This window comes from Giraffa tippelskirchi, chromosome 3 (genome assembly GCF_054371585.1).
Source record: "Giraffa tippelskirchi isolate mGirTip1 chromosome 3, T2T-mGirTip1v1.2.pri, whole genome shotgun sequence".
NCBI lineage: Eukaryota > Metazoa > Chordata > Mammalia > Artiodactyla > Giraffidae > Giraffa > Giraffa tippelskirchi.
Window position 1 is genome coordinate 28,139,054 of NC_137277.1, and position 23,309 is coordinate 28,162,362.

Consider the following 23,309-nt stretch of genomic DNA (forward strand, 5'->3'; position numbering starts at 1 on the left):
GAGATCCAGCAGCAGCCTCTCTAGAAGTTTGTCAACTCTCAAAGGTAACTCAGGCGAGGGACTTCCCTAGTGGTTCAGTGGTTGAGAACTCACCGCAGTGCAGAGAATGCAGGTTTGATCCCTGGTTGGGGAGCTAAGATCCCACATGCTGCACAGCAACTAAGTCCAAGAGGCACAACTAGAGAGTCCGTGTGCTGCAACAAAGGATCCCACATGACTCAGCTGAGACCCAACATAGCCAAATAAATACTAAAAAAAAAAAAAAGATTCCTCGGGTGATGTGAACACATGAGGTTCCTAGTTGGCTTCCCAGGCTTGGATCTGGAGGACCCAGACCTTCCAAGCAGGAAAGGCTGGTTTGATCTTCAGGTTATCTCTCTTGATCCTGGGAGTGGCCTGATTCCACATTATTTATGAAGAAAGAGACTCTTCAGAGATTGCGAGTGAAGCAGACACAACAGCAGAGGTCCCAGGGTTCTTGGAAGGTGAGTCACGTTTCAGGACATTTCTGTGTCCCTGAGTGTAAACTGATAGCACACCTCTGTGGGCACAAGTGTGGTGGCAGTAAGAGCTGGGAGCTGCATCTGGGGTCAGAGACCCCCTCTCCATGGGCCAGGGCTCCACACCTGCTTGTACCTCCCAGTTCCCAAAGGCTCTCCCCTCCCATCCCCTGTGAACCTCACGGAGCCAAACGTGTAGGTGTTCTCCCCGCAGTCTACCTGTTACCCTGCAGTCACTGGACTTCACATATCAGCCCCGCTGTTAACAGCTTGAGCTGCTGGGTCAGGCACTTTGCAGGGCTTGTATCGTGGCTTTGTCAGCAGTGGAGGAGAAGAGCAAGCTGGTCTTATAACACCCCTCTTCAGCCCAGAGCCTGGGCATAACAGCGTTGGCAAACATAGGCTGAATCTGGGGAAGATGCAACACCATGGAAGAGACTCAACTGACAGTGGCTCTGGCATTCAAGGAGGACTTAACAGCAAGCAAATTATTATTTCACTTTTACAACAACCATGTTATCCGTGTTTTCAGCGTGTAGAAGAGGTTAAGAAATTTAACAAAGCCCACAGTTATGAACCTTGAATTTGAACACAGCATGATTTCCAATATCCTGCTCCCCACTCCCAACCTTGTACTAAAAACACACAGAAGGGAATTTCCTGGTGGTTCGGTGGTTAAGACTCTGCACTTCCATTGCATAGAGCCCAGGTTCAATCCCTGGCTGGAGAACTAAGATCCTGCATGCCTGGAGGCCTGGCACACACACAAAAAATAAGCATCCTCAGAGAGCTGTGTCTCTGTCTCCCTCCTTTGTCCCTGTGCAGACTCCCGGAAGAAAGGCCATGTAAGGACAGGGCAAGAAGGCAGCGGTCTGTAAGGCAGGAACAGGGCCCTCACCAGAACCCAGCCATGTTGGCACTCCGACCTTGGACTTCCAGCCATGGGGTCGCAAAGAGCCAGACACAACTGAACGACTGAACAACAACTGTAATATCTAATATTCTATCCAAAGTCAAAATTTCCCCAATTGTCCTCAGAATGTCTTCTCATAACTCCTTTTAAAAATTTCAACCAGAATCCAGGCAAGGTTCACACATTATATTTAACATCTTTTAATCTGGTACAATCCTTACCCCATCCCATCCACCTATATCACTGACAATTTTGAAGGCAGACCACTTGTCCTATAAAACGTACCACTTTCTAGTTTGTCTGATGTTTCCTCAAGTCTAAACTCAGATACAGCATTTTCAGGTAAGGATTGCACTTAGGAGATGCTGTCTCCACTGCATCCTATGAGGAGGCATCTGATTGGCAGGTAGGAAGGCGAAGTTGGGGACACACGTTTAACCTCGACGCAAAAGAAGCCACTAGGCTTTCAGCTCGGCGCCTTTTCTTTACACCAGCAAAGCCGGCTGAGCTGGGGACCCGCAATGCGGAGTCCGTCATCGGACGGTCCCTCCCTACCTCCCACGTCCTATTCCTGCCCACTTCCGCCTGTCCCCGCCCCGCCGGCCGGGCCCCGCCCCGGTCCGGCCCATCACACTTCCCCAGCTCCCGCCAACTCAGCGGGCGGAACCAATATCGCTCCCCTTGACGTCTCCCGCCCGGACTCTGAATCCCCGAGCGCCAGGCGCACGGGGACGCCGTTCTCCGTGGGCTTCCGGCGCACGCTGGTCGGCCGCAGCCGACTGTGCCGGAGTTCGGGAGTCAGCTGCCGTCTCTCCGGCCGGTGCACCCGGTTCAGCTGTCGCCATGGGGATCCTGGAGAAGATCTCCGAGATCGAGAAGGAGATCGCCCGCACGCAGAAGAATAAGGGTGAGGGCCGGCCCTTCGGGGCCTCTTCGGTCGGGGCTGCGGGTGGCAGGCGGGAGCCGTCGGGGCCGGGCGGGATCAGGGCCGGACCACCGGGCCGAGTGGAGAACCTCAGCTCTCGGAGCAGCGTCCGACCTGGATAGGCAGGGTCGGGATTCGAACCTGGGTCTCCTGGCGGCTGGGCCTGGGGAGTGGGCGCTCCGCCGTTTAGTGGGGGGGCGTCCAGGAGGAGACCCAACAGGTACAGCCTTGCCAGCAGCCTGGAGCCGCTAGGTGGAGGCGATCGGGACTTGAGTCTGGGTTTGGGCCCGGTCTCCAAGCTTGGGAAGTCACGTAGTTCTTGGCTCTGCTGCATTTACACCTTGTAGGGCAGCTGGCTTCCTCGGCCGCTGCCTGATGAGTACTGAAGGACTCCATCGTCCCAGCCACAGCAGAAAACGCCCCCAGAATGCCCCCAGGAATGGTACCGCCCCGACTGAGAACCGCTGACAGTGGGTCTCCAGGTCTCAGTAAGGAGCTTTTGTCCTAAGTGAAGTGAAAAGCCAAGGGCATTTTAATCTGAGCGGTGGTTTTCTTTTTCTCTGATCTTGACAACCATTGCTGCCTGGCTCTGAGGCCCTCTGGCCAGCATTCAGAGCATATGGGTCCCTCCCAGCCCGCCCTGGACACGTACCTCCTGTCTTGTGCTGTGTCTTCCAGCCACCGAGTACCACCTTGGTCTGCTGAAGGCCAAACTTGCCAAGTATCGGGCCCAGCTCCTGGAGCCATCCAAATCGTCCTCATCCAAAGGAGAGGGCTTTGATGTCATGAAGTCGGGCGATGCCCGTGTGGCACTGATTGGATTTCCCTCTGTGGGTAAGGTCAGTGATGGGCAGCGTGGGCCTCAGGAGGAAGGCGGCTTGTCTCCACTCCCACCCGGGTGCACCTCCTCCCTCCCTCTGAGTCAACTCCACAGACGGAGGAGAGCCAGCCTCTCTGGTGTTAGGCCGAACCCCTTTGTCAGCCCCGCAGGGATGTTGTCATCTCCCAGTCAGAGAGGCTCTGCTGGCCTAGGCCTCGGCCTCGTTTACTGAGTGTGCACCACATGCCAGGCACGCTCTGCCCCTGCTCCCTCGGAGCTCCCGAGTTGGGAGGTGGGGGGGCAGGAGAGCGGGAAGGGCAGGTTCAAGAGCCGGGGCAGCTGCTCTGTGAGCAGGTGTTTGAGCCCTGAGGAGTGGACCTTGAGGCGGAAGGAACAGTAAGCTCACAGGCCCAGGTGGGGCCCGGGGCGCAGCAGCAGTGGCAGGAGGGGGAGGGTGGGTGGCAATGAGGCCCTGAACTGGCCGAGTGCGACCTCAGTGCCCAGCTGCCCCCAGGCAGGCGGCCAGTGAACACAGCCAGGCTCCGACTCCTTGAACATTGCTGGGGACTCATTCATCTTACCCTTTTCCCTCAATCTTACTTTCCAATCTGCAAGGCATTCTCTCCCGGATGAGAAGCCCAGGCTGGAAAGAGCCACTCTAGTGACCAGGGGCTATGCTCTTGGGGTCTGGGCCCTATTGGGAATCAGGGCTCTGAGCACAGGAGGGCCCAGAGCGCCCACTGCAGGGTTCAGGGATGTCCCCCAGGTTGGCCTCTGGCAACCGTGACTCTCAGGGCTGCCTGTCTGCCCACACCTGTCTGCACCACCAGGTTTTTATCTTTCCTGAAGTTTCTAAGAGGTGCCTGTGTGGAGAGTGTGTGACTGTGATTCTTTCACAAACCCCATTCTGGGGGCCTGAGGGTATGTGAGTGAGCTGTGCTCAGCTTCCTGCTGACTAGGATGGGGTTGCCAGGCCAGGCTGCCCTCTTGGCAATGCCCACTGCTTTGCTGGCCTCTGGGCCATAGCGTCCATCACTGGGGTCACCGTGCTCCCTGTTTTATTACCTCCTTCATAAGGTTGGGATCAGGAGGGGGTCCAGGGTCCTCCAGCAGAGATGGGACTGAAGGCCCGGTCTCTCAGTCCACACAGTGGACTGGCCGCAGGGTCCATCCAGACCCTTTCCCGCTCACCCTCCCCCACAGTCAGCTGTCTCAGGCTGGAGGATCCCTATCTCCTTGCCCTCACTGGAGTAGCAGCTTTTTGGCATGGGGCTGTCACCCAGTTCAAGTCTGCCAGGCCCAGGAGGGTCTGGAAGTTCCGTGGAGCTGGGGACAGGCCCTGATACAGAGCGGGAAGCCTCTTAGGAACCAGGTCCCTGTGTCCCTCACTCCAGACAGGCTTGAGGCCTTGGGCACAAAAGGGCCCTCTGATGTCCAACCCCCACTGGGGAGGGCCCGAGGTGACTTTTCCAGCTACTGTCATCACACCCCAGCCAGGGTGATGGGGGTGGTCCCCCAGTGTGTGGGCTTCTCCAGGAGGCAGGGCACGAATCCCACTGCAATGGCCTCCTCTCTCCTAGTCCACCTTCTTAAGTCTGATGACCTCCACCGCCAGCGAGGCTGCATCCTATGAATTCACAACGCTGACCTGCATCCCTGGGGTCATTGAAGTAAGTTGGGGTTTGCTGGGTCCCGGGAGGGAGGGTGAGCTTGTGTGTGGGAAGGGGTAGGGGACGCTCTTGGCTGAGCTGCCCTGGCCTCAAGCATGGACACCTCTGGGGACTGGGGCTGCCGGGATCCCAGAGATGCCTGGCCCATCCTGCAGTCCAGGCTGGTTCCAAGGGTCTGCCAGTGTGAAGCCCTCCCTGGTTCCCTGAGGCTGGCCAGCCAGGTCCTGTTCTCTGTGAAGCTTTGGAGCTCTGGGCAGCCGGGGTCCTGTGGCCTTGGACCTGCCACCTGCCCCGTGAGGTGGTTTCTTTGAAGCGCTGTCACCACCAGCAGTGACTGCTGTGGGCCCCTCCCAGGAGGCCTTTCCACTCTCAGGACATAGTCTGCGCTGGGCTGACTGGGGTGGGACGAGGCTCAGACCTGGCCCTGGGGCCAAGCCAGGTTCAGCTGGGCCCTTCCCAGCCCGCCGGCTCCACCTCACTCCTCTCCTGCTTCCTAGTACAAAGGCGCCAACATCCAGCTCCTGGACCTCCCTGGAATCATCGAAGGCGCGGCACAAGGTGGGGGCAGGAGTTGAGCAGTGGGGGTGGGGTTGGAGGCTCAGGCCTTGGTGGGGGCACAGTGGGGAGCGCTACTCCTCCCCAGGTGCTGATGTCGGCTTCCTCCTAAAACTCACATTTCTATGAGTAGGACAGGGTTTAAGAGACATGCCTGCTCCAGGGTGACAGGTGGCAGAGTCCACGTGGGTCTGTAAGGGGAGGAGTCTGGGTGCCCTGGGCTGGGGGTCCCACAGCCCTGCGCTTGTCACTGTAACCAGTCCCCTCCTCCTGACCAGGGAAAGGCCGTGGCCGGCAGGTGATCGCTGTGGCCCGCACGGCTGACGTCGTCATCATGATGCTGGACGCCACCAAGGGCGAGGTTCAGAGGTCTGCGGTGGGGCAGGGCAGGCTGGCACGCCCAGGGAAGCCCTGGGGTGGGTGGCGGGACACTGGCTGCGGCCCTTGTGTCCCTGAACTCCTGGTGGGTGGGCCAGGGACACTTGGCCCTGTTACACATGAGAGCAGGGGCAAGGTGGTCCACAGCTGCACCCAGTGTGGGTGGCCTCCTCAAGAGGCTTGTGTGTGGAGGCTGGGGCTGTGCTGTGCCGGCCTGGGTGCACCGAATGCTGCTGAGAACCCACCAGGAGCCCAGTCCCAAGCAGCAGAGCCTTGCTCACACCCTGACCTGCAGCTGAGGGCACACCAGCCTGTCTCCCCTCGGGCTGGCCAGAGTGTCCGGGGCTCTTCCTCGTTATCTCTGGTGGCTGGAAGCGATGTTCGGGAGCTGGTGGTGTGGAGGGGAGGGCTGGTCTTTGTCCAGGTATGGGATGGGGGGCTGACTGTGATGTGGAGGCAGTGCAGCCTGCCTGGGACCCCTGTGAAGGCCGTGGGGCTCCACCAGGTCTCTGCTGGAGAAGGAGCTGGAGTCGGTGGGCATCCGCCTCAACAAGCACAAGCCCAACATCTACTTCAAGGTGAGGCCCATCACCTGTCACCTGGGTGCAAACTAGGGGCTAGGCTGCCAGCACGTGGGGTAGGGCAGGGCTGCAGCTGCCGCTCAGTCAGTGGTGCCTCCTCTCTCCTCCAGCCCAAGAAAGGAGGTGGCATCTCCTTCAACTCCACCGTCACGCTAACCCAGTGCTCAGAGAAGCTGGTGCAGTTGATCCTGCATGAGTACAGCATCCTCACCAGAAGGGCAGGGGGAGGGGGCGGGGTGGGTGATGCAGACCGCCTGTTTGGGGCCCTCCTTGTGGGGGTAGGGGACAAGGGGCTGCTGGCGCACAGGTCATCCTTAACCTGAGCCCCTCAGAGATCTTCAATGCTGAGGTGCTCTTCCGAGAAGACTGCTCCCCAGATGAGTTCATAGACGTGATTGTGGGCAACCGCGTGTACATGCCGTGCTTGTATGTAAGTGGTGCCAGGCGCTGTGGGAGGAGGAGCCCCTGCCCCGGCTGACCTGGCAAGAGCCTCACCCCGGGGGCTGCTGAGTCATGCAGGCACATCCAGCTTGACCCCGGAGTGCAGCCTGGTCTCTGGGGGCTGGACTTTTAGGCCCCTTCCACTGCGCCCCCACCCCAACCCCGAGGCAGCACGTGGAGGCCAGTCCCACACAGCATTGCTCCTCCCCTCCCCAGCACCCTCTGCCTTTCCAACCCTAGGTCTATAACAAGATTGACCAGATCTCGATGGAGGAAGTGGACCGCCTGGCCCGGAAACCCGACAGCGTGGTCATCAGGTGAGGCTGAGCAGAGCCAATCTGTCTGGCCTCTGCGCAGCCCAAGGCAGAAGACCATCTTGGGGCTGCTTGTGACCTGGGCCAGGCCCCACACTGACCGGGCTGGGACAGGGGGTGATGTGGAGTGAGCTCTGGTTTAGGAAACAGAAGGACTTCGTCCACCGAGGTCCAGGGTGAAAGTGGTCAGGGCTTCGTGGGTTAGCAGTTAACCAGGGAGCCCCAGGCTGTAGCCCGCTGCTGCTGAGGCCCTGGGAGATGTGGCTTCTGTCATCTCCACCAGAAGGGAAAGGTCCCAACATCCTCAGGTGGGGCTTCTCTAAGGGGTGAGTCCCAGGGGCCACCTGCGCCCTGGCCTACCATGGCTGCAGGGGCCTTGTGGGGGCAGCCTGGCCTTGTGCCCCGCCCCTCGCTGCCTACTGGCTCCACCACGTGCTCTGTAGCACCACAGTGAGGCTTGGCTCCTGAGGAGTTAAGACCTCGGGGACCAGGAAGGTGGAGGTCTGGGCCCATGAGAGGACTGCTTCCTGGGTGTCCCTAGCATCCACAGAGAACAGCAGGCACGGGGGTCACTCTTCAGGACACCTGCTCCCCTCCTGCTGCCACACCCAGGCCGCCGGCCACCCTGATGTGCTCACTCTCACCTTGGGGGAGGGCGGGACTCCGCTCAGGACGGTGCAGCCGCAGAGGACCAAGCCAGGGCCCACCCAGCCACCGAAACCCCTGCTGGGCTGCTGGGGGGGGGAGGGCTCTGTGGGGTCATCCTCTGCCCCCAGCTGCCACGGCCATCACAGGTGCCCTGGGCCCTCCAAGAGCGCCAGAGAGATGGCCGGGCTCTGCGGGCAGGAGGGTGATGGTGGTGGGAGGCATGGTGGCTAAAGAGCTGTCGGGCCCACCAGTGTGCTGCCCTCAGGCACCATCAGGGCCATACTGGCCTGGTACCAGGAGCCCCAGGGCTGCTCTGACCAGCTCCTCCTCCCTCCCAGCAGCTGCGGCATGAAGCTGAACCTGGACTACCTGCTGGAGATGCTGTGGGAGTACCTGGCCCTGACCTGCATCTACACCAAGAAGAGAGGCCGTGAGTCCGGCGCAGCCGCCCTCCTCCTTTTGCTGACCCTGGCCTAGCAGGCTCCATGTGAGAGCCTCTCCTGTTTCCAAGCCAGCACCACCCTCTACTCGGCCCTATTGGCACAATAAGCCGGATTCCAGGGGGCGCTGAGGGGGAGACTGCCCAGCAGTGGCTTCCCCAGCGGTAACAGGCCCCACGTCCAAGCTTTAGGGAACCGGTAGCACAGGAGCCTCCCCCAAGTCCTGCCCCTGAGCGCACGCCTCCCAGCTGAGTCTGGGCAGTTAGCATCGGCAGAGGAAGATGAGCTGCCTGGCTGGAGCTGGTCCAATCCAGGTTCTCCTGCGGGTCCCCTTGGCTAGGGCTCTCACGCTGACAGTCTTGCAGGGGTCTGCACCTGGACGGGGGTGTGTTTTGATTTTCTGTGTCAAGGCTGTAGAGCCTGCCTGATCAGGACTTTTAGCGAGGGTGTGCCAGAGAGTAGGGGGGCAGTCGGTGGAGAGTGGAAGGGCTCTTGTTCCCTGTAAAGGGGAGCCTTGTGGCATCGCACCCTGACTCTGCTGACTCCCACCCACCCCCCGACCTGTGCAGAGAGGCCAGACTTCACGGATGCCATCATTCTTCGGAAAGGGGCCTCTGTGGAGCACGTGGTGAGTGAGACCTGTCCAGGCCAGGGGTGGGGAGCCCCTCCCGTCCTCTCGGGATCCTGTCTGACGTCCTCCGGGCCCTCAGCTGACCCTCAGCCACGTGCAGTCAGGCACTGGACGTGCATCCCACCACCCGGCTGTAGTCAGGGGCGTGAAGCAGCATCCACGGGTTGGGCACGGGCTCGCTGCTTGGCGCAGGGATGCCTGGGAAGCAGTAGTCATCACCATCCTGTCACACCGGAGCTGCCAGGTCCTTGGGGTCCTCCAGATGTTCAGTTAGGAAAGCTGCCACCCTGGGCATTTCCAGGTGGTTCATTCCAAGTTGTGTACCCCGAATGCTAGCCCTTCCACGTGCCCCTTATCCCAGGGGGCTGAGTGCTTCCTGTACGCCCTCACCAGGGAAAGTCCGTGCTGAACAAAGGAGCCCCACTGCCTGCCAGAATTGGGTCCTTTGGGGTTGGCAGACTCCAGTCCCCCAATCCCGGAGCTAAACAGTCCCACATGGGGGGGACTGCAGTGACCAGGGGGTGGAGCCGCAGCCTGTTGACCCAGGTGCCCTTGGGAGCCGGCCCTCCCTGTTGCTGCATCTCCCATGGGCACAAACCCCAGCCCTCTCAGGCCCTTGGCCACCAGCTCCAGAGGTTGTGGGGCTTCAGCCATGCCGGGAAGGAAAGCGGAGAAGCTGGGAGCAGAAGGGTGTTCCAGGCAGTGGGTGGCAGGTGCAGAGGCCCAGAGGCAGGAGTGACTGTGGGGTGTGGGCCATGTGCTGCCAGCTGGCACGAAGGGCGCAGGGGCAAGGCTTGCTGCAGAAGGGCCTGGGTCTCGGCCCAGGGAGGCCTGCCCCGCAGGGCCTCGCTTCCTGGGACGCTTGCCCATCTGAGGGAGCAGCTGTCAGGGCTGCCGCCCTGGCACAGGGGGCAGAGGCCCCATCTGCTAGGACCCAGGTCCTTCTGTGGCTGTGGCCCCACAGCCCTCAGGTGCCCTGGAGGTGGGAAGTGGGAACACCCGAGTGGCTGTGAGCTGAGGCTTCATGAGGCTCACTGTCCCACTCTCCCTTCCCCCAGTGCCACCGCATCCACCGGTCACTTGCCAGCCAGTTCAAGTACGCACTTGTGTGGGTGAGTTTCGGGCAGGGCGGCCCCGGAGTCAGGCAGGCGCCCCCATCCTCCCACCTGGGGACCAGGGTGTTCGTCAGTCCTGCTGTCCAGATGTACAGCACACATGATGACCCAGACTGGACATGGGCCTCCTGCTTAGGGATCCAGGGCGGTCTGACTCCTGGGAGTCCTGCTGTCGAAGCTGCAGGGTTTGCTGGGACCCCCACTTTAGACCCCAGCACCGCCCCGCCCTCCCCCTGGGCAGCTTCGTCAGCCTCGGCCGGGTGCTTCAGAGGCTGACGAGCACCCCCCTCAACCCCCAGGGCACCAGCACCAAGTACAGCCCGCAGCGGGTGGGCCTAACACACACCATGGAGCACGAGGATGTCATCCAGATTGTCAAGAAGTAGCGCCCCCCACCCCCACCTGTGGAATTCACTGGAGCCCAAACCAGCAAAATACACACACACCCTGGGAAGGGGGCTCATGTCTGCTGTTTCCACATTTCTTCAGTGGGCAGATGACAAGGAGCTCGCTGGGCGGAGGATGAGGTTGGGTGTACTGGGCCGGGGTGTTTCGTGTGAGACAGGCCCTGGAGGGGTCCTGAATGTGGGTCCCTGGGTCTGTGCCCACCCCACTCCTTCTGGCACAGAGGGAGGTGGTTGTCCACCACCCCCCGCTGGGGCCCGTGCAGAAGCTGGCTCAGTGCTGGGCGGGGACCCAGGCCCACCTGTGTCCTGGGGGCCTCTCAGCTCCTGCCAGCTTCTCTGGTTCTCAGGGAGGGGGCCGCCCCAGACAAACACCCATCCCTACCCCAAACCCGCCCAGGACTGCCCTGTGATGAAAACCAGAGATCTGGGGCTTTAAAGGCACAGTTCACGCCCTCCATGGCCTGACCAGTCCAGAAGGGTCACCTCTTCTCAGGGCAGCCCCTGCCCAGCACAAAGCCCAGGACCCAGCCTGGTTCATACTCCTAAGGTGGGGAGTTCGGAGTCCGGACTCTGTTTTCTCTCTGAACCCCATTCCCTCCCCAAATCTTGGCTCTCCTTCCTGAAATAAAAAGGTAACCATGACTCCTGTTTACTAAGGACAATGTGTTAAGTTTGCAGAACTCAGTTGCCAGCTCGAGTCAGGGGCAGCAGTGAGCGGGTGGAGCCTGGGCTTGGGGGAGTGGGGTAGAGGGGGAGTGGGGGCTTCTGCAGGGCTCTGCCCCAGGAGGGTGGCCAACACCCCTGGGAGGCTCTGCAGTGAGAGCGGGTTGGCTCCTGCTGCTTCTGCAAGCAGAGTGGAGGGGCCCCTCCCAGGGATGAGGGGGATGGTAACAGTCTTAGGGGGACAGCCCAGTGTTGGCTGGCAGGTAGGGGCAGAGCCCCAGGGGGTCTGGGGAGGGGCTGGGCCATGGAGCAGGCCCACAGCTCTGCTCTTCCTGCTGTTCTTGGCTCCTCTGTCAGCTGCTCAGTCTCCTTTCCGGAGACAAAACAGGAATAATGGACATTATTAAATATGCATGGGGCCCAGGCGGGCAGCGGGGTGGGCTGGGCTTCTTTCCCAGGACAGCTTTTCTACCGGCGGCCGCACTCCTGGGGCCTGGCCACAGGACCCTCATCAGGCGGCATGCGGGCAGGGAGCAAGCCACAGGACCCAGGTAAGGTGACTTGGCCTGGGCCCTTGGGGTCTGCCCCCAGCTCCCTGGGTGCAGTGGTCGGGGTGGGGGTGGGGGGCAGTGGCTGAGCTAGGGCCTTGCCCTGACCCACTGTGAGGTCCATCTTGGCCTTGCTTTCTTCATCTGTGAGACGTGCGTGATGCTCAAGGCCCAGTGTGGTTCTCTTGGTGACGGTGGGCTGCCCACCTCAGCCCCCTCCCCTGCCACAAGGTCCCAAGGGAGGGATTCTGCCTGGGTGATGGTTGCCTCACATGTGGGTAAGGGCCCTGGGCTCACAGAGGTCACCTCCAGGCCTGTCTGTTCCCCAGTTGGGCTGGGGAAGGATGGGGATGAGGCCAGAGGTCCGAGTGTCCCTGGCCAGTGTCTGGTCAGGAGGCATGACTGGGGCTGTGTTCAGTGGCCCCCCCATGTCCCTCCCCATGGGTGGGCTTGTTTCCAGGGCAGTCTGGGTGTCCATGTTGGGTCCTGGGCCTTCTGGATCTGTGGTCAGCAGAGTTATGCTGTCTAGTCTGTGCGAGGCTAGGTCAGTATGACCTGGGCCCTCACAGAGCCTTGTGCTGGGGAGGTGTCCCTGGGGCTGGAGGAGCCCCAACACCCACCTAATCCTCCCTGACTCTCCACCTGGACCCATGGTCACCCCACACCTTCTGCTTCCCAGACTAGACTTGTCGTCTCTCCACACCTCCCATTTCGCCTCGGTTCCCAGGCCAGCCCACACGGCCATCTCCAGGGCTGCCCACTTGACCTGAGTGTGTCCCCTACCAGAGCCAAACCAGGCCCAGTCACTGTCCCTGTGCCCCATCTCCACACAGTGGCCCAGAGGCTTTTGTCCAGGACAACTGTGCAAGGAGCAGCTGCTGAGAGCACGACACTGCAGCCAGGGGTCCAAAGCTCAGAGACCAAACCTCCCTGAGACCCATTACAGACCTGCGTCTATGTGGGGGAGGTGTGAGATCTGGGGCCCAGCACAAAGTACGGCTCAGCACACTTGGTCACTTTCAGAACATGCTTGCAGCACCCCGACAGCTCAGAGCCCAGCTGTGTTCCCCACTGCTGGAGAGCTCACAGTCCCACCCCAGACCCCAGGCCTCACTGGGCTCCTCCGCCTGCCATGCTGGCTACTTCTCACTTGCACTCTCACCTCACTCCATCCCTCCTGCCACCTGGTCTTTGCACGTGCTATTCCATTTGCCCGAAAACTGTTCCCTCTTCCATCTCAACTGCTCCCTCATCTCACAGATCTTGGTTCAGAGTTAGCAACTCAGGGGGCCCTCTAGGTTCCCCCGGCAGCATCCACCACCACCCCGCCCCCCGCCCCGCGTCATAGCCTGGCCTTCGCAGCTCTTCCCACGGCCGCAACCCCCCCTGATTGGTGTGGCTTTCTGCTTAATGTCTGTATACCCCTGACGTTGGGAGCTGTGGGAGGGTGTAGGCCGTGCCTGGTTCTGCTCCACTTTGTAGCCCCTAGCCCCACATGGTGCCTGGCAGGTGGCAGGTGACACGTGAATGAACGATACTTGTTCCCTGACAGCTGCTCTGTGACTGCGGCCGAGGCTGGGACCCCGAGAGGGAGGGGGTCCCTCAATAGCTAGAAAGGGGACCCCCTTTAGAGGCTACAGGTTGCCACCCCGCCCCCAGCTCCACATGAAATTTAAGGAAACTGAGGTTGGGAAAGGGGCCCAGGGATCCCTCCTGGAGCCACACCTCTGCCTGCCTGCGCTGGGTGTCCTTGGCAGCTTGGTGTTTGGGAGGCCGGCACTGGACTGCGGCCGTTGACTTGCCGGGCAGCAGGAAACCTCAGGTAGGCATCCTTGGGCTCCAAAGTCTACTGTCCAAATGAAGAGACTGACGTTCAGAGAGGCCAGCCCAGCAATAGCAGAGCCCATGTTCTCAGAGAGGGACCCCAGGGGTTCTGGGGGCAGCTCAGAGCTCTGGGTTGGTCCCATTCCCATCTTGGGTCTGACACAGCGAGTCATGTGGCCTCTTCCCTGGGCCCCTCGACTGTATGTAAGCATGGGCACTAGGGCGCTGTCCGCTCCCAGAGCTGAGGGGATCCTCTGTGTGATGAACACAGCCAGGCAGCCTACCATTAGTACCACAAATACAGTTGCTCCAGGCCATGGCTCCTGTCTACTCTGGGGAGGTGGCCTGGGTGACGCTGACGCAGGGTCTCCCCACATCTCCCTCTGGTCTCTGCCACCGGCTCAGTCCCCAGCAGTGCAGCCCCACGCTCATTGCTGAGGCCTCTCCCCCGCACACCCCCACTCCAGTGCCATCTTGCCAAGCTGTGACCTCGGCACCACCCAGGTGCCACTGACTGACGGCTGCTGTCAGCTCCGATCCGTGCAATTCCTGCCAGCTCCCTGGACAGTGGATGGCCCAGACCTCCATGTGCAGGGCTGACGTCCAGTCTCTCCCTGCTCTGCCCATAGCCTTCCTCATCTGCTGGCCGCCTCCACTCTCCCGCCCGGTTCAGTGAGGAACCCTGTCAGGTACTCTCGGCTCCACCTGCAAACACACTGGCACCCCCCACTCTGTCCTCGGCACCGCCGCAGCCTTGCCCGCCTGGACCACTGTGGTGGCTCCCACAGCAGCCTCTGCAGTGGCCGGAGGGACTCTGTGAAGACCACAGAGGTCCGATACCACCCCTTCTCTGCCACAGCTCTGGCCAGGTGCTCACCCGTGACCTCCGGACCCACCCCCACCTCTGCCCCTCACTGTGCTCTGTCACCCTGACCCCGCTGCTCCTCCAACACGTCAGGACCACCGGGCTCCCCCCAGGCCTCCCTCCCTCCCCTCGTGCAGCTCTTGGCCTGGGTATCATTTCGGAGGTACCTCGCCCAAGCCCCTTTTGGTGCTGCCTCCTTGCGTTATTTCAACACCAACACTCACACCATCCGACTGCCTGTGTCTTTCACTCACCTTATTTGTTGGCAGTCCCCCTGCCCAGGATGTCAGCTCCACGAGGGCAGGTTTCTGTTTTCTTAGCTGTGTCCCCAGTGCTTAAACGGCACCTGGTGCAGGACAGGCTTCCAGCAAACACTTCTCAACCAGTGAATGAACAAACAAGTCAGTGTTCGCTGTCCCGAGGGACTGGAGCCAGGCTGAGGGGTCCAGGGGGGCCCGAGCAGGGACAGGGACTGGGCAACTCCCACTGGCACTGCGCCCTCGGCCCCAGAACTGGAGGCCGGCTGAGCCCCTGCTTCCACCCAGTGTCTGGAGCTCCCCCCCCCCCCCCGATAGCCCGAGCACCCAGGAGCCCTGAGGCAAGGGTGATCTAGCAAGAGGGGTGACTCTGGACCACCAGACCTGGGTTGGAGCCCAGTTCTGCCGTCCCTAGGTGGTTGACCTTGAACAAGTCACTTCACCTGTTTCCTCATCTGGAGAGGGGAGTGGATGGTCCCCACCCACAGCCTGTTGTGAGACCCTCATGGGAAAACAGTGGCCAGGGTCTCAGTTGGAAACCACCTCTGGGAGAAGCAGTAGGGGGTGGGGTGTTGGCCTCTCTGGGTTCAGAGTGAACCCCTGTTCCATGTCCCCTCCAGTGGGCAGCAGCCACAGCCCAAAATAAGGTGGGGGGAGACAGCACCAGAGGAGGTGATGGGGATGGATGCCCCCTTGAGATCCCACCCTGTGGGGGCCCAGGTCCTGCGTGCCCCCCAGGAAGCTGCCTGGCTGCTCTGGTTCCCACTCCCTGGGGGCACCAGCAGCCCCTGGCCCAGCCCTCCACACCATCCCCTGAACTGCTGGGCACCAAAGGGCTCTTGGTGAGTCTTGGGGGAGGAAAAGCAGAGGCAGAGAAGGAAGCAAGGGGGCAGAGGGATGAGAGGAGGGGAAGAAGGGGGCGCATCTGCTCACATGCCCACCTCTTGGCTCCTCTCCTCTGTCTGAGAAAGGCCTCTCTGTCCCCATTTCATAGCTGAGCAACCTGAGGCTCCGAAGGGTCAGAAAGTGGTAGGCCCAGGGCCACAGCGCCTCTGCTCCAGGGTCTTCTAAGGAAAACCTTAAAATGATCACAGAGTTGGCTGTGGGGCCCGAGGACTAAACGGAAGTCCAATGAGTGGAGAGCCTGACGTGAGCTGGAGACCTGTCCTCAGCTCCCCAGGCCCTAATGTCCTGATCCTTGATTCCTGGGCAGAGGTGGGGGAGAGGAAAGACAGTACCCAGGCCTTGGGTCCCAGAGGTGTGGCCCCTAAGTTCTCCCCCGGCCCCTTTCACCTAACAAGCTTCAGCCCCTGCCTCTCATAGTGTGGGTTTTTTAAGTGGACTGGTCACCGGCCAGACAGTGGCCACATGGCTCTGGGTCAAGCGGCCACCCTGGAGGAATCAGCTGTACCTGGAGAGGGCAGGGACCACAGGGCTGTCTCAGCAGCAGCAGAAACCAGGAGGAGTGTCAGGGCCAGGAAGGGGCCTGGGACACAGGCCACACGCATGGTGCCCCCGGTCAGGGATGCTGCCCAGCAGCTCTGTCACATCTTGTTTCCTCCATGTGAAGGAGACAGGGTGGGGTCATCATTCATTCCAGAGGAGGAAACAGGCCCAGAGAAGACAGAGGGCTCTCCCGAGACCACACAGCCAATTCGTGGCAGAGCTGGGGCCAGAGCCAGGCCCCACCCCCCTCTGCTTTTGCTCCTCTGCACCCCTTGCCCCTCTGCACCCCTTGCCCCTCTGCACCCCTTGCCCCTCTGCACCCCTTGCCCTGGCCAGGCATGTGGCCCCACCAAGCCCTGCTGGAACTGAGATGCCCCCTTCTTGCCCTGCCTTCTGAGCCAGCAGCCTGGTTCTCCCCAATAAATTATTCACACTACTGAGAGCTGGTCAGCTCTGGTTACACTGACAGCAGTCCTGAGCACCTGCCTTGCCCACCCTCCCCCTCCCTTGCCCAGGACCTGGAGGGTCCCTATTTCCCCTCCAGAGTGACTTGCTGGCCTTTAAACGTCTGGCTTTGGCTCAGGAGATGGGGCTCCATTTGTGGCCCAGAACAGACTTGCTGTGTGGTTTAGGGCAGGAGGCTCCCCTCTCTGGGGGCCAGTTGACCCAAGCACTCACTTCTGTGGGCAGGCCAGCAGAGGCTTGGGGAGGGCTCAACTGGGGTCAGCACGGTTGTCCCCGTGGAGACTGTAAGGCCAAGTAGTCACCCCAACATGGGCCTGCTAGGCCTCCCCCGCTTCCAGTAAACAACACCCAGGTGCTTTCCACCAGCCTTGGGGGTGAAATTCTAGGCGGAGCCTGGAGGAGATGAATTATGGATGTGCCCCCTTGAAATCCTGGTCCCGGCCAGAAGGAGCCTGGCTGAACCTTCCCAGGCCACAGGGCCAGTCCCAACTGCTCTGAGTCAAAGGAGGTTGCATGTCCAGCCGCAGGCAGGACACTCGGTAGGTCTCCGGGTCTTCAAGGTCCTGAGCTTGTGGCACCAGACAATCTGGGAGGGAGCAGGTGACCACCATGGCGAAGGAGGACGAGGATGAGAAGAAAGCCAAGAAAGGGAAGAAGGGGAAGAAGGCGCCGGAGCCGGAGAAGCCCAAGCGGAGCCTGAAGGGGACGTCGCGGCTGTTCATGGGATTCCGAGACCGCACACCCAAGATCTCCAAGAAGGGCCAGTTCCGGAGCGCGTCAGCCTTCTTCTGGGGCCTCCACACAGGCCCCCAGAAGACCAAACGCAAGAAGAAGGCGCGCACCGTGCTCAAATCCACGTCGAAGCTCATGACGCAGATGCGCGTGGGCAAGAAGAAGCGCGCCATGAAGGGCAAGAAGCCGTCTTTCATGGTGATCCGCTTCCCCGGACGGCGGGGGTACGGCCGCCTGCGCCCGCGGGCCCAGTCGCTCAGCAAGGCATCCACGGCCATCAACTGGCTCACTAAGAAGTTCCTCATCAAGAAGGCCGAGGAGTCGGGCAGCACGCAGGCCACGCTGGACACCTGGCTGGACCGCTCCGGCTCCCGCGTGGGCTCGCGCAAGCTGCCCTTCCCGTCGGGCGCTGAGATCTTGCGGCCCGGGGCCCGCCTGCGCCGGTTCCCGCGCGCCCACAGCATCTATGCGTCGGGAGAGCCCGTGGGCTTCCTGCCCTTTGAGGACGAGGCCCCGTTCCGGCACTCGGGCTCCCGCAGGTCGCTGTACGGGCTTGAGGGCTTCCAGGACCTGGGCGAATACTACGACTACCACCGCGAGGGCGATGACTACTACGACCAGCAGTCACTGTACCGGTACGAGGAGCAGGAGTCCCTCCAGGGCGCTTACGGCCCCCACGGCCCAGCCTGGCCGCCCTACGACTACGCGCACCGGTACGTGCCCGAGGACCCCTACGACTACTACGGCCCCAACTACTACGGCGGCTCCTTCTACCCTGACTACACTTTCAGCTACGGTTACGACGATTACGAGCCCCCCTACGCGCCCCCGTCGGCATTCGCGTCTCCCTACGGCTACTACGATGCCTACGCGGGCGAGGTGGACCCGCACAGCTACCACCCGGAGACTTACGCCCCGCCCGAGGCGCTCTACCCGCCGTACCCGCCCTACGACCTGGCCTACGAACTCCCGTATGCTGCGCCCAACCTGGATCCCTACGGGGTGCCCCACCTGGAACCCTACGCGCAGCCTTACGGTGTCCCCTTCGCGGAAGGCACCTACGGTGGGGCCCAGGCAGTCTACCCCCCCGAAGGGCCCTATCTTCCGCCCCAGCAGTCGGCCTTCGCGTACCCGTGGGTGCCTCCGCCCATTCTGTCACCCCAAAACCCATACGCCCACCCGATGGATGACATAGCGGAGCTGGAGGAGCCCGAGGAGGCGGGCAGCGAACAGCCGGGCACCTCCTTCCGCCTGCCCAGCGCCGCCTTCTTCGAGCAGCAGGGCATGGACAAGCCTGCCAGGTCCAAGCTGTCCCTCATCCGCAGGTTCCGCCTCTTTCCGCGGCCCCAAGTGAAGCTGTTCGGGAAGGAGAAGTTGGAGGTGCCCCTGCCGCCCTCCCTGGACATCCCTCTACCCCTGGGGGATGCAGATGAAGATGAAGAAGAGGACGAAATACCGCCACTACCCCCGGTGCCCTACGGCCACCCGTTCTGGGGCTTCCTCACGTCGCGCCAGCGCCACCTCCAGCGCGCCCTCTCGGCCTTCGGCGGTCCTCGGGGCCTGGGCTTCAGTCCAGACTTCAGCCGCCCCGCACCACGCCCAGCCACCTCGCTGGCGCGGTTCCTCAAAAATACCCTGTCGGAAAAAGGGCCCATCCCGCGGCTCAGGGGCACCCAGAAGGCCCGGGCGCGAGGCCCGGCGGTCAGGGAGGCGGCTTACAAGCGCTTCGGCTACAAGCTGGCGGGCATGGACTCCGAGCGGCCCAGCACGCCCATCGTGCTGCGTAGGGCGCAAGCACGCGCGCGCAACAACAACAACTCCCACCGCCCTCCGACCCCACCGCGCACCCCATGTCTGGGCCCCAGCCCCGCCCCTGGCCCAGCGCCCACCCCAACCCTCGCCCCGCCCCTCGGCCTGGCCCCAGGCCTGGCGCCAGGGCTGCCCCCACCCATCTCGCCCTACAGCTCCTTCCGCCTGCATCCGCCACCCTGGGCCGCCCCGGCTCACGTGCCGCTCGCACCCCAGGCCAGCTGGTGGGCCTTGGCAGAGCCCCCACCTCTGATCCCCGAGGGGCTCCCCGACCCACTGGCCTTCCCCGGACCGCGGCAGTCCTTCAGGGGCTCGCGCCGCCGGGGGGCTGCTTTCGGCTTCCCTGGACCCTCGCCCCGACCCTCACTGAGGAGCCGGCCCGGCTTGGGCTACTGCTCGCCCCTGGGGCCCCTGTCCCCCCAGACCTCAATCCGCTCTGTCCCCTTCCGGCCACCCTTCTCGCCACCACCCCGCCGTCTCCGCTCGCTGCGGGAGCCCCCGTCCCCATCCCGAGCCTCACCACGCACTGGAGCACTCCGCTCACCTTTGCTGGGCCCCCCGCGGCCGCCCTCACCGCCCCCTCTGCTGGGTCCCCGCCCCCGGCACCGCTCGCTCAACCTGCCCTCGCACCTCCCGCGCACGTGGCGCCGCCTCAGTGAGCCGCCCACCAGGGCCGTAAAGCCCCGGCCCCGCCAGTCTTTCCTGCTGCCACAGGGGCCTGGGTCTTGGCAGGCAGCTGCTGCTGCCCCTGAGCGCCCAGAAAGCCAGGGCGAGCCCGAGGACTCGGAGACACCCTGGACGGTGCCCCCGCTGGCCCCGAGCTGGGATGTGGACATGCCTGCCACCCAGCGCCCACCCTCGCCCTGGCCTGGAGGCCCTGGCAGCCTCCGTGGCTTCTCCAGGCCACCCCCTGTGCCCTGGAGCTCCTTCCTCCAGCATGGGGGCCCTGTGCCCTCCCCTGCTCTCCAGGCTGAAGACCCAGCCTCTGACTCAACCTTCGTTTTCCTGGGGAGACACCAGGACCCAGGACCTGGACAGCTGACCGAATCAGCCAGCCCCAGCCCCAAGAAGCCTGAAGAAGAGCCCTGCCCAGGGGACGCCCAGACACCAACAGAGCCTGAGCCCCCAGCCCCAACACGCTCCAGGGATGCCCCCTCAGATTGGAAAGCACCGAGGCTCAGTCTCTCCAACCCGCTGGCTGCTTCTGACCAGATGAGAGCCACATGGCCACCATGGCGCAGGTGGGGGACGCTGCCCAGTGCCCCAGCCCCCTTGGCGCCCACTGGGGCCCCAGGACCCCTGCCCAAGGCAGGTGAACCACTCCAGGCAAGTCCTGGGCGTTTTGCAGTGGTCATGCCTCGTATACAGAAGCTGAGCTCCTTCCAGCGAGCTGGTCCTGCCCCTCTGCAGCCACCTGTCCAGCTGACCCAGGAGCCAGAGCCCATCCCCAGGCCAAGAGCTTGGAGTCTGCTCTGGTCCCGCCTCTGGCTGCCTGTGAAAGCCCACCAACCCCAGCTGCAAGTACCCACCCGCCCCCTGTCCTGTCGCCTGGGCCCTGGAGCTGCTGGCCTGCCCCACGGGGGCCCCTCGGAAGAGGTTGGCACCAAAGGCTGGTGGAGCAAGGTATGGGGGCACAGGTCAGAGGGAGGGCTTGGGGTTCCTTCCTGGGAAACAGGGCAGGAGACATTCTCAGGACCTTGGAGAGCGGCTGCTTGCTTGGGCCTTGGTCTTCCCATTTGGAGCTTGGGGAGAACAGCCTCTTGGAGCTTCTAGAGGATTGAATGAGGGGCTGGATGCCTGGCACAGGCAAGGAGAGGACAGAGACGTCAGAAATTCCTTGCAGGTCACGTGGAAGAAGGGATCTTGTCCATTTTGGGCTTCAAGCAGCCCTGTCTTCTTCCTACCTGGATGGCATATCCATCCCCAGCTCCCTGCAGAGATCTTGGCTGAGCACAAAACTACAGACCCTGCCTACCACCCTGTCCCACTCCCATTCACATACATGCTGTTCCTCTTGCCAAACTGGGGTCTTTGCTCTCTTGGGGGCTCCTGCTTAAGGGCAGTCTCCTGGGCTGCAGGACACTGGACTGTCTGAATGTGAGGGCTTAGGACTCAGGCTTTCAGCCTCTTTACTGCATGGGGCAGGCAGGTACCAAGACCCAGGGGACACGCAGTGTTTCATGCTGAGCCAGGAGTCTGTCTGGGCCCCTGTAGGGCGTGGGGCAGGCAGTCTGTCTGAGGGGTGCCAAGTCCGTGCTTGGCTGCCACGCTTGAGGCGGAACTCGAGCTCTGTGCTGGCAGCCTTCAGTGGAGGGGGGTGGTCACTGGAGCCTCCCCCGGGAATGCCTGGGGTGGGCGGGGCATGCAGGGGCCGTGTGTGTTTCTCAGCCTCCGCAGACGGGGCCTGGTAGAGTGGGTGGCCAGTGGCCCAGCCATGGCGACTGGGGCAGCCTGGCTGCTGGGGGGGCCCTGGCCCCGGCGGCGGGTGCCCCGTGCCGTGTGGGCCGCAGCATTGCGGGAGCGGGGCATGAGGCGCCCAGGGGTGAGGGGCAAGGATGCCTGGGCCCTCCTCACCCTGGAATATGTGAGTGGCTGGCACACATGGGCGGGTGGGTGGGCGGGAGGCCAGGGCCTCTGGGGTGATACCTGCTGTGCCCTACTTAGCACGAGGGCCACCTCCTGATGTCCCCTTTCCTCGCCTCTCAGGGGTGGAGGGGTGCGGGCTGGATTCAAGAGGCAGGAAAGGCAGGTGCCCAGGTGTGCTCTCAATTATGCGGGTCACGTGCAGTCCTGGGACAAGTGCTCGGGCACAGCATAGCCAAACATGGAGAGCACATGAGTGCATGTGCCATGGCCCAGGCAGACGTGGCATCCTCAGGTCCAGTGTGCACACTAGATGTGCAGAGAGGAGACCCTGCCACCCAGAGGGAGCATTGGGACTTTAGTTTTGAGACCCCCAGATACAGGGACATAGGACACAGGAGAAACTGTCAAATGGATGTTGAGAGTGTATGCTGCACGTGTGTGCCCCCATCCATGGACCACAGGCCAACGTGCATGTCCACAGGCACCTTGCAAGACTGCGGGGGCTAGGGGAGAGCCTGAACGTCAGGCAGTACTGAGCCTGGATCTGTGTGTGTGGATCTGAGTTTGCTCAGCGCTGGACACGGGGTGCGGTGTCAAATGGGAAAGTCCTGGTCCTTCGAGGGGCCCCAAGCAGAGACATGGATATTTATCTAGTCATTACATAAGCTGACTTGGGCATCACCCTGGAGAAGCAGGTCAGCCCCAGGAGCATGTGAGGCGGGAGGCCTTGCGCCTACAGGCATGTGCTCACCTCCTGGACAGGACCCTTGGGAACACGTGAGAGCACCAAAGTTGGACGTGGGTCCCTGGACTAAGGGTTGCATTCTGAGGCGGGGGTCCTGCAGGACCCATCCAACCTGGCCTCAGGGTTCCCTCTCCTGAGACGCGAGTGGGTGCTGGTCGTGTCCAGGCCATGGGGGCCGGGGGAGTACGCATGGCTGACTGCTGATGTCTCCTCCAGATGCACTCCATCCGCAACCTGCCATCCACGCAGCTCCGAGAGCAGCAGCAGGAGGACGGCGTGGAGGACATGACGCAGCTCGAGTGAGTGCTCACCATGGTCACTATGCTCCCAGCCAGAGCACCGCCTCTTGCCCAGGCACCCCTCACCTCCTGGAACATTTCCTCCTCTGCAAAGCAAGGGTCAGGCAGTATCAAAAAAGCCCGATAATTTGGAGGGGCTGTGTCCAGACCCCAGCCCTGGCCTTTACCAGCTGGGCCCAGGCAGTTACTCAGCCTCTCTGCCGTGGTTTCTCACCCGCAGGATGTGGGGAGGCTGTTGTGGGGTGCTGGCACAGTGGAGGTGCCCCAGATATGAGGGCTGTGCTGGTCAATATCATTATCCAACCATGGGGACAGCCCTTATGTCTGCTACCTGAGAGCATCCCCACCTTGGAGACGTGGAGACAGTGATTGTCATGCCCATTGGACAGATGGAAAATCTGAGGCACAGAGAGGTTAAGTAACTTGCCCAAGGCATCATGGTTGGTGTCAGACATGGGACTTGAACTCTAATCTCTCTGACAAAGGCCCTGCCCCGAGGGGAAGGTGGACCCTGACTGCCCCTCTCTATGCCTTCGCAGAGACCTCCAGGAGACCACCGTGCTGGCCAATCTCAAAACCAGATTTGAACGGAACCTCATCTATGTAAGGCCTGGGGCTGGCCCCTCCCTGGGCTGGGATCTGAGGGCCGTGGCTCCCCTGCCTCCTGGAGCTGCAGTGGACAGCATGGATTTCTCCTGCCCACCCCAGACTGGAGTTTCTACTATTCAGGCA

At 62.0% G+C, this 23,309-nt stretch overlaps 2 protein-coding genes across 5 annotated transcripts in view; both read left to right on the plus strand.

The window, feature by feature from the left end:
• Window positions 1-2,158: 2,158 nt before the first annotated feature.
• Window positions 2,159-10,980, plus strand: DRG2 (developmentally regulated GTP binding protein 2). Of its 4 annotated transcripts, none has more exons than XM_081583541.1 (13): window positions 2,159-2,320; window positions 3,017-3,177; window positions 4,739-4,828; window positions 5,326-5,386; window positions 5,662-5,752; window positions 6,267-6,339; window positions 6,453-6,543; window positions 6,675-6,772; window positions 7,024-7,100; window positions 8,084-8,175; window positions 8,755-8,813; window positions 9,875-9,928; window positions 10,231-10,980. In XM_081583541.1, the coding sequence occupies exons 1-13, from the start codon at window positions 2,257-2,259 to the stop codon at window positions 10,315-10,317; spliced, it is 1,098 nt and encodes a 365-aa protein (XP_081439667.1). In that variant the 5' UTR covers window positions 2,159-2,256; the 3' UTR covers window positions 10,318-10,980. The 4 variants fall into 4 exon arrangements, with proteins under 4 accessions (XP_081439667.1, XP_081439670.1, XP_081439669.1 ...); XM_081583544.1 differs by having other exon boundaries at window positions 9,875-9,912; XM_081583543.1 differs by having other exon boundaries at window positions 8,087-8,175.
• Window positions 10,981-17,015: 6,035 nt separating this feature from the next.
• The window catches only part of MYO15A (myosin XVA), a 46,696-nt gene continuing 40,402 nt past the window's right edge, over window positions 17,016-23,309 (plus strand). Inside the window, exons 1-3 of the mRNA XM_081583546.1 lie at window positions 17,016-20,570; window positions 22,495-22,577; window positions 23,117-23,180. Of these exons, the coding sequence (XP_081439672.1) occupies window positions 17,016-20,570; window positions 22,495-22,577; window positions 23,117-23,180 (3,702 nt within the window). The remainder of the gene's footprint in view (window positions 20,571-22,494; window positions 22,578-23,116; window positions 23,181-23,309) is intronic.